Genomic DNA, 13,761 nt, shown 5'->3' with positions numbered 1-13,761 from the left:
AAATACATAATAATAAGTAATTCATTAAATTAATTGAGTCAGTTTGACTGTGGCATTGTTGATCAGATGTGATGCTTTTGGTTTCACAATCATCTCTCCATGACAAATCATCTTTTTCTCCATCTGTTGAATTGGATATTTCACAGATTTTGAATGATCTGATAACACTTTGTACAATAATAGCATGCCATGATTTGATGACAAAACCACACAAAGCATCAAGCAGGGCAGCGTGCATGTTTCCTCTCTTTGTGAAAGATTTTTCTCTGTCAACCATCCACCTATTCCATTTGGCACGAACAAGATCGTTGTATGGCTTGTTGAGGCACATAATCAAAGGTTGAACTACAGTTGTTAAATCCCCTGATTTAACTGCATTGTGGATGTTATTTGTTCTCAGGTGCTTCTTGAACCCTTCAGTGATATGGGATCTGAACATGTCTCACACTAATAAGTTGCATTCTTTACATAAGCCTATTACACACATTATCAATCCATAACTCCACTATTTTCATCCATCCAACTGTTGTCATGGACATGCACAAAAACTATTCTGGGGAACTTGACTTTAAGCATGGTTCTACATTTGAAAATTACCGGAGGTTTTAATTTCAATCAGTTGGCAGTGCAGGCTAGTGCTACCATGAATCTTGTCTTCTCATGTCCTGTGGTTTTCACTAGAATTGTTTTTGAACCATTCCACCCTACAGTTCGGTTGCTGGGCATATTCATGATTGTTTCATCCATCTTAGCGATGTGGTATAAGGAGTACTTATATTTTAGCTGCTGTCTGCTGATGAATTGCTGGAAACTGGCAATTTTGGCATCGAGTTCTTTTGGTCGTCTCAGTAATCTTGATCATCTGCCTCAACACTAGACACTTTCATTCATAAAATGGCTACACCATTGAGCTGTTGCTCTGAAATCTTTGCTGGACTCTGTTTGATTTGGTCCACTTAACTGCGTATTGTGTTTCCAGTGACGGTGAAACCATTCTGGCTATTTTCAAGGAGCCATTCCAATACATGCTTCTCAAGATCAGGCCAGAGGGTGCTCCCTGGTCTTATGATACATTTGGTCTTGGGCAGGTTCTGGGTGGATTCCTCCTTCCATCCTCATACCAGTTTTTTGACTAACTCTGAATCCCCTCGCAGCAGCACAATTATTTGACAAATTAACAAATGTCATGACTTATATTTTGAAACCAGCTTCATTTTTCATTCACTTTATTGAAAGACTAATTTTTTGTTTTTGCAACACAGCCCATATTTTCTGTTCAATCCGTTCCACCCTGTTATAAGGTAAGTAAAACATACATTTCTGGAGTGAAAAATTGAGCTTAACTAATTATGCGAGAAAAGTATGTTGCGGCTGGAAAGGATGGGTCAGCTTGTACGCTGAGTATATGCAAACCACAACTTTTGGGACCAGAAAAATGGGGTAGTTTTATATGCAGGGTTGATTTATACACTGTGATCAATGATAATTGGAACAATATTGGCACTGTTTAATGCCTGGTCCATGACTCTCTTGGGCTGAAACTCACCTGTGAAACAAGGGAGAGTACACTGTTTCAGCCCAAGCAAATTATCAATTTGGCAGTGAACATTCAGTACTCTTAGCTGCTTTCTTACCTGCTAGAGCGAAAGTGTTTGCGCTCACTATTTTTGCTGAGAGATTTACAATTTAGCGATTACATTCTACACTTTGGAAGTTTACTCTTGTCACATTTAAAATGGGTGCGGTTTATGGTACCTTAGATTCGATCACAGATGAGGGTCAAGATGACCAGCTGCAGCTTACTGCACACAGACCTGTAACTGCACAGCACAGCAGGCACAGCTGTAGGAGGCACTATCTACAAATGGAGTCTGCAAACAGTAGATCACTATTCTTGACATGTTTGAATACCGGGATGTTGCATCAGATGGTGGCAGACATCTTCAGTTTCCTAGAACAACACCTACCTGCTTCACCTGGTGATATATGTTACCAGTAGCTGTTAAAGTTACTGCTGCCCTCAACATTTTTCCTATTGGACCCGGCTAGGGATCTGCCCCACATGTATGCAGGATCTCCCAGTCGACCATCTACAAATACATAAGATTGATGGCTTGTTTGCCAGGGTTGACAATTATGTCAACCGTGATACCAGTCAGAATGTGTGGGCACTTGGTTTTGTGCCGCTGGCTTCAAACAGTTACAAAGGAACCATTGACTATACAGACATGCAATCCAGGCACTCCCAGAACATCCAGGAGTAATTGTCAACCGCAAGGGCTTTACTCCATCAGTCTGCAGCTCGTGTGCAACCACCAAAAGATAGTTATGCACAAGATCCCTAGTCAATTCCTGTGATGCTTTTGTTTGCAGTAGTCCAAGCTCCCCCCGTTTCCTCAAGCCTGGAATCAGACCCAATGAATGTCTTCTGGACAACAAAGGATAACCATGCAAACTTAGGCTGTGACGTCCATCAGAAACCCAACTGCTGAAACCCAACAGCACTGCAATGAAAGTCATGTTGCCACTGTTAATCAGACCGTTGGCATAATGAAGATGCACTTCAGGTGCTTGGGCAGACCTGGAAGTGCCTTTCAATACTACTTGCCAGGATCTTCAGAATGGTCGTGGGTTGCTGTACTTTGCGTAATATTGCAAGGCTTGGACCTGCAGCAGAAACAAGGTGATTCTTCCTCTTATATTTGGAAGGGGAGAAGGAGGGTATGAGGGCATTGTATCCCAACTTACTCACATTGCTACAAGGCTCACACTAGTGCACCCATCTCACCAAAAAATGCAATTGCATGCTTCTTTGCCTCTCACCCACCCCTCACCCCCTCGCTCAAACCACTCCCCTGATTGGAGAATATAATGGTCCATGTTCTAACTACTTTTTACATGGAAGAAGACAACTTCTCAATGGCTTATGATATCAGCACACCTCATGCTTTAAGTGGACTCTAATGTCTCTTTAATCAATGCAAGCCCACTTTGAAGACCTGGTCATGCATTGCACATTGTCTGCTGCTACTCAATGATTCTTCTTTTGGCCCTGATGTACACCATCTGTGTCCAGCTGAGCAGAGCTTGGAGAGGGCTATTTCCTCTGTTGTCTACTTTCCAGTGCTATCCCTGTGCACAAGTGTGGCAAAATATTACACAATAAATGGTAGATTTCTGATATGTGTAGAGGAATACATACAGCCCAAAGGCAAGATGAAGAATGCATCCAGATTTGCAAGTACTGCCTGCACGGATGGCCACAGTATAGTCCAAGCAACCCTGTCTTGAGGAGATATTTCTAACAGCGTTATCACTTCAGCATCTTAGCCAAACTCCTGGATTACAATGTAAGAATGGTGTCCAAAAAGCTCTCTGCCTGCAAGTCTTCCAGAAGATCTTGACATCTTGGTATAACCATGTGTTGAGCCAGGGCACAGCAGTCGGTATGGTGGCCAGGAATTTTATACTCTGTTGAAGAGATGGCCTCCAACTGTGTCACCTACGCCATTCACAGACAGGAACAGAAAGAGCCACGTCTACCCTCCTCCTTCCTATCAAGGCCTTGAGAATGCTTTGGCATGGATTTGTTTGACTATAAGGGGAAAATATTTCTTATAGTAGTAGACTATTACCTCTGTTGGATAGATGTGCAAAAGCTACAAGGCATCACCCATGTTGCTGTTATTACCTACATGAAGAAAATGTTCTTTACGTATAGCATTCCAGACATTGTCATCTCTTATAACAGTCCACAATTCATGAGTGCTTCCAATCCTTCACAGTGTTATATGGATTTGTGCATGCCACAAGCTCCTAAAATACCCTCTGATTAACTGAGAAGCTGAGTGAGGAGTATACGCTATAAAAGCGTAAATACTAAAGAAGAATGACGACTTTGACCTTGTTCTACTTAAGTTATCACTCCACAGCAATACATAATGTGTTTGCCCCATGCAAGCTTCTGATGTGCCGCAGGCTAACAACCCAACTTCCTTTCCTGTCTCACACCTTGCAAAGAATATCATGATGGAAGACCATGATTTTGCTAGGAAAAAGCCTATCCAGCAAGTCAAGCTTGCACTTTTAACCAGAAGCACAGGACTCTTTGAAGAGGCGAGCGGGTATGTGTCAGAGCCCAGAACTGTGCCGGTACAATAACTGAGAAGTTATAGCAATCAAAATTGTATCTGGTCAAGACACAGTCATACATCATTTGAAGGAACAGATCATTTGAATGGACAGAAAACCATTAATAACATGGGCAGAGTACCCTGAACCTAAAGAGAATGTCACACTTGCTGAACTACAAATGAGAAAAACCAGGAGTGACAACCCCCACGAATTGACCTTGGAGCAACAGGTTTCCCATCTACCTCAGAAGGAGTTCTGCACTCATTCAGAAGACTAGTGAAACCACCAAAGAGACTTTCCCTTATAAGAGAAGAGACTTTGGGGGGAAATGTAAGAGCGTGTGTGGTATAATAGAATGGGGATAAAGACTCAGGAGATGTAGAGTCAAGGATTAACTCTAATAGTTTCTAACACACATTCTCAGTTGCTATGGTGTCACTTGAGGTGAGATGAGTGTGAAGTATCTCTGAGAATAGTTGCAGCTATGTCTTGGCCTTATTTAACCTTATTTAACCTTTGTAAATACTTAGCAAGATTTCTTATAGAGTAAGAGGCCAACGAATTCCAAGATAAACCCACAATAACAGACCGAGTACCAGTTTGAGAGTACAATCCAAGAAACTCGCAGCCTCCTTGATACTCCACAGAAATCCTGAGCTTGATCTCATGCAGCAGGAGACATTTCTTGCACACATGGTCCCTAAGGTACATTGTATCGTGGAACCCACTGGTTTAAGCTGTTCACCCATGTTTTTCTAAAAAAAAAATCTCTTCCCTCTTTTAGAATCTAGTTAGCATCTTGTTTAATTTATTAATTTTGATTAATGCATCTAGATCTGTTTTGCATTAATACTCTTTGTAATATTTCACTTACTGTAATACTTATTCCAATTGAAAGTTTTTAATTTTCCATCTCCTAGTTTAAATGAAAGCCCTAGTTTAGAGAGGGTAAAAGAGAGACTCACCAATCAATCATTTTACCTATTTTCTCACTTTGAATTTCGTTTTTTCTTTCTAATGTGGTCAGTCCATTCTGACCCACCTAGCTCTTTATCCCTTTACTAGTCTCACTTAGTTCTCACTTTCACAGCAGGTCTCGGGCTTGCTCTGCCCACCGGTCCTTATCTTCTGCCGGTCTCACTCAGCTCCTGCTGTAAAAGGCATTTCATCCAGAAAATGACAGAAACTGTCCAGGACAGCCAATCAGCTTATTTAAGAATAAATTACCTAAATGATACAGTATGAATGTTGAACACTGGTTATGGCTTTGGGTGTTGGCAAAAGTCAGGGTAACGGTTCCTCTCAGTGTTCGGATGTGCATCAATTGCTGTTTAAGCATGATGTGATTTCTTATATCATCCAAGCTGCAAAACTACTGATTGGTCTAATATTTTAACCATTTTAAATAATGTTGGAGATGTGATTAGTTTGCAGCACATATTCCAGTGAGGACTACTGATAGTGACTAAGACCATATTGATCTTGTTGGTTAAACAAGTTTGTGTGTAACTTACCTCAACACATTCTACTGATGTGATTCAATATTCTCTCTGTCTGCAGACAACTTACCATCTAGAGGAATTGCGACAGCTGAACGTGGATGGAGCAAATGGTATTGGTGCATTAAAGCTTCAGGAATTGGAGCCTTATCTTCAGAAGAAGCTGCTGTTGAAGGTGCATAATGATGGCGCAAGTGGCAAACTCAACTACCTGTGTGGAGCAGATTTCGTAAAGGTTCAACAGAAGCCGCCTCAAGGCAAGTAATGTAATGAAAAGTTTTTATAAAGTGGAATGAATCATTACAATTTTACAGCAGGAATCCATTTGATTCATTACGATTTTGCTCTGTTTTCTACCCATAGCCCTTTATATTTCTTTGGTTCAAACACATTAACATTTTCTTCAAAAGATGCACCTGTCTTTGCCCCAACTATTCCCTAATGTCAAAGCATTCAACAACTCTCACTATGTATAAAATAATTCCTGAATGTGTGTGTGATTTAAAGTGACAGAGTTATTTTGGCTGTTTTGCTAGTGCTATTGGGGAAGGTTTAAACTAAGGAGGAATAAGGTGGGGTCAGACTATGGGAGAAAGTATTCAAGCCTAAATCGGGTTACATAATGTGTATGCATGGAGTGGGGTAAATGAGGTTGGTGAGTTACAGGCACTGATTGCCATGTGGAAATACAATGTTGTGGCTTTAACAGAGATATCACTGACTCAAAGAAGGGCAGACCTGGTTCTGGGGAATGAGGTGGGCCAAGTGGATATAGTGTCAGTAGAACAGTTAGGGAACAGTGATCATTGTTTCATAAGGTATGGGCTGACTGTGGAAAAGGACACAGAACAAACCAGCGTAAGAATAATTAACTGGAAGAAAGCCAACTTCAGTGAGGTAAGAGTGGATCTGGGCCAGATAAATTCGAGTCAAAGATTGGCAGGAGAAACAGTAGCTGAACAATAGATGACCTTCAAAGAAGAGGTATTTCGGGCACAGTCAATGTATATTCCCTAGAAAGGCAAAGCTAGATCAAACAAAGCCAGGGTTCCCTAGATGACAAACAGGACAGAAATTAAGATTTAAAAAAATGTTTATGACAGATATAGCAAATACAATTGAGAACAAGGGCTGAATATAGAAGGTTCAGAGGGGAGGTAAAAAGCAAATAAGAGAAGCAAAAAGTGAGCATGAAAAGAGACTGGCAATCAGCATAAAAGGGAATCCGAAAGCCTTGTGTAGGCATATAAATAGTAAAATGGTGGTAAAAGAAGGAACAGGGCCATTAAGAGACCAAAAAGTGGACTTACCCATAGGCATAGCTGAGATATTAAATGAATACTTTGCATCTGCCTTTACGAAGACAGAAGATGCTACCCAGACCATAGTGAATGGGGAGGTAATTCAGACACTGGAAGGGTATGGAACTGATGAGGAAGCATTAGGTAGGCTAAAAGGCACCAGGACCAGATGAGATGCATCCAAGGATACCGAGGGAAGCAAGAATGTAAATTGTGGCGGCGCTGACCATAATTTTTCAATTTTCCTTGGACTAGGATGTGGTGCCAAAGGACTGGAAAATTGCAAAATTTATACTTTTAACTTTGGTAGTAGGGCAAATTATACAACCAATAATTCAGGACAATGTTAATAGTCACATGGACAATTGTCAGTTAATTTAAAAAAGCCAGCATGGATTTCTTAAGGGAAATATGTTTAACTAACTTGATGGAGTTTTGTTAAGAGGGATAATGAGGGCACTGCAGTTGATTTGGTGTATGTGGACTTCCAAAAAAGATTCAATACAGTGCCACACAACAGACTTGTGAGCAAAGTTATAGCTCATGTGAACTGTAAGGAGGATAGTGTAGAACTTCAAAAGGACATGGACAAGGGGGTGGAATTGACGGACTTCAACGTGGAGAAGCTAGAAGTGATTCATTTTGATCGGAAAAACATGGAGTGTAAATTAAATAAAGAGCACAATTCTAAAGGGGGTGCAGGAGCAGAGGCATCTGGATATATATGTGTAAGTCACTGAAGGTTGCAGGATGGGTTGAGAGTACGGTTATGAAAGCATCCAGTATTCTGGGTTTTATTAATATGGACATAGAATACAAGAGTAAAGAAGTTATGTTAAACTTGTAAAGGGCACTAGTTTGCTCTCAGCTTAGATTATTGCATCCAGTTCTGGGCGCAATACTCTTTAGGAAGAATGTGAAGGCACTGGAGAGCAGAAAAGATTTACGAGAATGGTTCCAAGGATGAGGAACTTCAGTTGCGAAGATAGATTGGAGAACATAGGACTGTTCTTCTTGTAGAAAAGAGAACTGAGGAGATTTGATGGAGGTATTCAAAATCATGAGGGGTCTCATGATGTAGAGTAGATGGAAAGAAACTGTTCCCATTTGTGAAAGGATTGGGAACAAGAGGGCACAGGTTTAAAGTAATTGGTAAAAGAAGCATAAGCAACATGAGGAAAAGCATTTTGTACACAGTGAGTGGTTAGGGTCTGGAATACACTGCCTGAGATTGTGGTGGAAGTAGGTTCATTTGTAGCATTCAAAAGGGAATTAGATGGTTATCTGGTAAAGGAAGATGTGAAGGGTTTACGGTGAGAAGGCAGGAGAATGGCACTGAGCGAATTGCTCATTCAGAGAGCCAATGCAGACACAATTGGTAGAATAGCCTCCTCCTGCATTGTAACAATTCTGTGGTTCTGTGACATCACTAACTCCCAAATTAGAGGATGTAAAATTTCCCTATTCACACTTTCAAAACCATTCATTATTTTAAAAATAGTAGTTAATTATCCTCAGTCTTCTTTGCTCAATGGAAACAGCCCCAGCAACTCCAGTCTTTCCTCATATAAGTATAGTTTTGCATCTCCAATTTCAGCTTGGAGAATTTACACTGTACTTTCTCTATAATCCTTCTGTGGTGAGTTACCCAAGATCATTTCTGCTTCAGTAACTATCCATGATATGTGGAGAATAACATATAGCTTTTCCTTTATTTCAGTGCTTAAACTTTGAATTTAGTTTACTAGTCTGAGTTTGTCCAAGCTGTAGATGATTTTATCATCTTCCTTGGCTTCACATATGACAGAAGAGTCCGGTGCGGGATCGGCATAGATGTCCGCAGAACTGGTAGTTCATAGTCTCTACATATTGTGTGCATAAACTAGACATGAGTCCTCACTTGTGTGCTGCTGCTGTTTTTGTTGTGACACTTTGAAAACTGGTCCTTCGAACATCAACACATTACCCCTTTGTGTTGACTTTGTTTTAATTCCATTATTAGGAACAAATTCTCCTCCTAAGAGCATGCTGAATTTTTAAAATAAAGTGCTTTGAAGACAAAGCATCAATTCTTCATGCTATTTATAGTCTTTATAGCAATGCCCCAGAGATCTGTTCTTAACCTGAAGTTCTGAAGAAAGGTCCTTGACCTGAAATGTCAACTCTGTTTCTCACTCCACAGATGCTGCCAGACCTGTGAATATTTCCAGCATTTTCTGTTTTTATTTCAGGTTTCCAGTATCTGCAGTACTTTGCTTTTGTAATAGAATTCTGTTTGACTAGCTGAGTTTGATAAAAGAGGTGATTGTGTTGTGTTCATTCTGTAACCTTTACGGGCTGCATTGCAATTGATAAGTATTTTCTACCCTAATAATCAGGAAAATGTTAACAGATCCATTCTCAATTGCTGCAGGCTTAGACATGAAGGCAAATGAACGCAGCTGCTCGTTTGATGGTGATGCAGACAGAATTGTATACTATTACATCAGTGAATCCGGATATTTCCATCTTCTTGATGGAGATAAAATTGCTACTTTAATTACTATATTTCTAAAGGAGCTTCTTGCCAAGGTAAAACCTTCCTATAAGTCATCCTACCATGTTGATATTCATAACCAACATCGTTGGGCTAACTCAGCATCTGTGAGATAACAGACATGTTCAGTTCAGCTGTGGACCCTTAGGATTGTCTGAAGGAAGGTCTACACCTAAAATATTAACTTATCTGTTCTTCTCACAGATGCTGACTGACCATCAAGCATTTTCTGTTTTTGCTTCAGGTTTCCAACACCTACAGGGTTTATTTTGCATTTGTTACTTTTCAAAGTTTGATTTGTTTTGGCTCTTTACATTTTAAATATATTGTATAACTAAACAAATATATTTGTAGATCACCAGTTTTGAAACCAAGGATTACATTTATATGATCAAGCATTTATTGTTCTAATGTTTACTTAGTTCTGTTTTAACCTCCTTTTGTTTATGGGCTGTCCACTAACCATCACCGTACAGCACAAAAGCAGGCTATTAGGCCCATCAAGCTTGTGCTGGCTCTCTGCAAGAGCAACTCATCTACTCCTTTCTCTGTAACCTTGCAAATTTTCTCTCTCAAAGTGTTTATCCAATTCCACTTTCAAAGCCATGATTGAATCTGCCTATATCACGCTCTCAGACAGTGCATTCCAGATCCTTATGACTTGCGGCATAAAAGCTATTTCCTCATGTTGCTGTTGGTTCTTTGACAATCACTGTAAATTGGTGTCCTCTGGTTTTTCACCCTTCTGCCATTGGGAACAGTTTCTCTCTATTTACTCTGCCTGGGCTCCTCTTGATTTTGAACACCTATGTCAAATCTCCTCACGGTCTTCTTTTCTATGAAAAGAACAAGCCCAGATTCTTTCATGTAGCTAAAGTCTTTCATCCCTGGAATCATTCTCATAAATCTTTTTTTCACCCTCTCTAAGGCCTTAATATCCTTCCTAAAGTGTGGTGCCTAGGATTGGACATAATACTGCAGTTGAGACCGAACCAGTGTTGTATAAAGATTCATTAAGGCTTCCTTGCTTTTGTACTCTATGCCTCTATTTATAAAACGTGTGATCCTTTTTAACCACTTCCTCAACCTGTCACGCAACCTTCAACAATTTGTGCACATATACCTCCACGTGTCTCTGTTCCTGCACCCCCCCCCCCTTTACTTTATATTGCTATTCCTTGTTCTTCCTACCAAAATTAATCACTTCATACTTCTCTACATTAAAATTCATCTCCCATTTGCCCCTGTACCCCCTTTACAACAATGCAGGGCTACATGGAAAAGGTGGGAGAGTGAGACGAGATAAATTGCCCTTGCAGAAAGCTGGCATGAACACAGCATGCCAAATGGCCCCCTTCTGTGCTGTAAGCATATTATGATGCTATGTTCTCTTGAAGCCCTCCTCACAATTCTCAATACTTCCAAGTTTTATAAGGGGGGAGATAGTGTAGCGGAGGTGGTGTAGTGGCCCAGGCTAATGTTCTGGAGAATACAAGTTCAAATCCCACCATGGCAGCAGGTGGAATTTAAATTCAATTTAAAAACCTGGAATTAAAAGCTAGTTTCAGTAATAATGACCATCGATTGTTGTAAAAACCCATCTGGTTTGCTAATGTATTTTAGGGAAGGACATCTGCCATCCTCACCTGGTCTGGCCTACAGTGATTTCAGATCCACAGCAATGTAGTTGACTCTTAACTGCCCTCTGAAATGGCCTAGCAAGCCACTCAGTTCTAGGGCAATTAGGGATGGGCAGCAAATGCACATCCCATGAAAGAATAAATTAAAAAAAACGTTTTGTATATACCTTTTCTGCATTTGGACTGAGTTGGAATTTGATGGTTAGTCTAGTTATTTTTGCACTCCATTAATGTATTTTCTTGCTCAATGGGATTAAGCTTTATGGGCAAGGAAATCAGGTTCACATCATTTTTCAGATGATGCCAACTCTCTCTCAAAATGGGATATGTTGCCCAAAGTGTGACATCGTCACCCTCAGTGACCCTTGCAGAGAAGCTGTAATTTTCATTTCATTTAGTCTGCTTTCTGCGGTGGTCCAGGTAACATTCCTGCCGAGATCTATAAAGCTGGTGATAGTCTCAGACCTTTTTACAAAAATCTGGCAAAAGAGGTACATTCTCCCAACTTCCGCAATGCCATCATTGTTTCACTTCTCAAGAAGGGCGATAAATCAATTTATGGGAATTAAAGAGGTATATCCTTTCTGACCATTATGGGGAAGACTCCTCTTGAACTGCCTCCTACCTGTCAGCAAAGACATCTTTCTAGAAGACCCAATGTGGTTTCTGGCCATCCAGGAGAACCATCTTTGTTGCTTGACAAATCCAAGCAAAGTGCCTGGAACAGCACAAGGAGATTTACACGGTCTTTTATTGATCTGTCAAAGGCCTTTGACTCCTTTACCACAAAGCAGTTTTGGAAATTCTTCCGGAAATTTGGATGTCCAGCAAAATTTGTTACTACCTGCATTTTGCTATGACAGCAAAACTTTCCTTTGCAATAGATTGGTGTCTGAGCCCTCATGTATCCAGACAGGCATCAACAAGGCTGTGTAATTATACCAACTCCGTTTACTCTCTACCTCAGCTGTCTGGTCATGGAACGCGTTTGTGACCAACTTCCAGAAGGATCATGATTTAGTATTGACTTGACGGGCTGCTTTTCAATCTCAACAGGCTGAGTGCCAAGACTCCAGCATTTCAGATTGTGTCTGTTTTTACAGCGATCGACAATGGTTTCATGCTCATCATTAGAACAAAGAACAACCCAGAAACAGGCCCTTTGGCCCTCCAAGCCTGTGCCGACCATATTGCCCGTCAACTAATTTTGCACTTGCGGGGTCTGTAACCCTCTATTCCCATCGTATTCGTCAAGCTGCCTCTTAAACACCACTATCGTACCTGCTTCCGCCACCTTCTCTGGCAGCAAATTCCAGACACTCACTACCCTCTGCTTAAAAAAACTTGCCCCGCACATCTCCTCTAAAGTTTTCTCCTCTCACCTTAAATCTATGTCCCCTAGTAATTGACTCTTCCACCCTGGGAAAAAGCTTCTGACTATCTACTCTGTCCATGCCACTCATAATTTTGTAAACTTATATTAAGTCTCCATCACTCTAGTGAGAACAATCCGAGTTCCTCCAACCTCTCCTCATAGCTAATAACCTCCAGACCAGGCAGCATCCTGGTAAACCTCCTCTGCACCCTCTCCAATGCCTCCATATCCTTCTGGTAATGTGGTGACCAGAATTGCACGCAATATTCCAAGTATAACCTAACCAAGGTTCTATACAGCTGCAGTATGACTTCCCAGCTTTTATATTCAGTACCCCTGCCGATGAAGGCAAGCATGCCATATGCCTTCCTGACTACCTTATCCACCTGCATTTCCGTTTTCAGTGACCTGTGGACCTGTACACCCAGATCCCTCTGCCCGTCGATGCACTTAAGGGTTCTGCCATTTACTGTGTAATTCCTGCCTATGTTAGGCCTTCCAAAATGCATTACCTCGTATTTGTCTGGATTAAACTCCATCAGCCATTTCTCCGCCCAAGTCTCCAACCGATCTGTATCCGTTGACAATCCTCTTCACTAATCCTCCAACCTTAGTGTCATCTACAAACTTATTAATTAGCCCAGTTACATTTTCCTCCAAATCATTTATGTATACCACAAACAGCAAAGGTCTCAGCACTGATGCCTACGGAACTCCACTAGTCACAGCTCTCCATTCAGAAAAGTACCTTCTGTCTTCTATGACAAAGCCAATTCTGTATCCATCCTGCCAGCTCACCTCTGATCCCGTGCGACTTTACCTTCTGTACCGTTCTGCCATGAGGGACCTTGTCAAAGGCCTTACTGAAATCCATGTATATAACATCCACTGCCCTTCCATTGTCGATCATCTTTGTCACTTCCTCGAAAAACTCGATCAAGTTACTGAGACACGACCTCCCCTTCAAAAAACCATGCTGCCTCTCACTAATACGCCCGTTTGCTTCCAAATGGTAGTAAATCCTGTATGAAGAATCTTCTCCAATAATTTCCCTACCACTGACGTAAGGCTCACCAGCCTGTAATTTCCTGGATTATCCCTGCTACCCTTCTTAAACAATGGAACAACATTGGCCATTATCCAGTTCTCTGGGACCTCACCCGTAACCAGTGAGAATACAAAGATTTCTGTCGAGGCCCCAGCAATCTCCTCCCTTGCCTCCCTCAGTACTCTGGGGTAGTTCCCATCTGGCGCTGGGGACTTATCCCCGTTAATA

General features: G+C 41.1%; 1 protein-coding gene across 8 annotated transcripts in view; it reads left to right on the top strand.

Moving 5' to 3' along the window:
* Window positions 1-13,761, top strand: part of pgm3 (phosphoglucomutase 3) — a 75,865-nt gene that overhangs the window by 43,569 nt on the left and 18,535 nt on the right. For all 8 annotated transcript variants that reach the window (XR_005942397.1, XR_005942392.1, XR_005942394.1 and 5 more), the window contains 2 exons: window positions 5,695-5,890; window positions 9,348-9,505. Coding sequence is in view for 1 of the 8 variants with exons in the window: in XM_041182877.1 (XP_041038811.1) it covers window positions 5,695-5,890; window positions 9,348-9,505 (354 nt within the window). In the remaining 7 variants the exon portion in view is untranslated. The remainder of the gene's footprint in view (window positions 1-5,694; window positions 5,891-9,347; window positions 9,506-13,761) is intronic.

The sequence above is a fragment of the Carcharodon carcharias genome, chromosome 2 (assembly GCF_017639515.1).
Source record: "Carcharodon carcharias isolate sCarCar2 chromosome 2, sCarCar2.pri, whole genome shotgun sequence".
Lineage (NCBI taxonomy): Eukaryota > Metazoa > Chordata > Chondrichthyes > Lamniformes > Lamnidae > Carcharodon > Carcharodon carcharias.
Note: the sequence above shows the minus strand (reverse complement) of the source record. Positions and strands in the feature narration are given on the sequence as shown.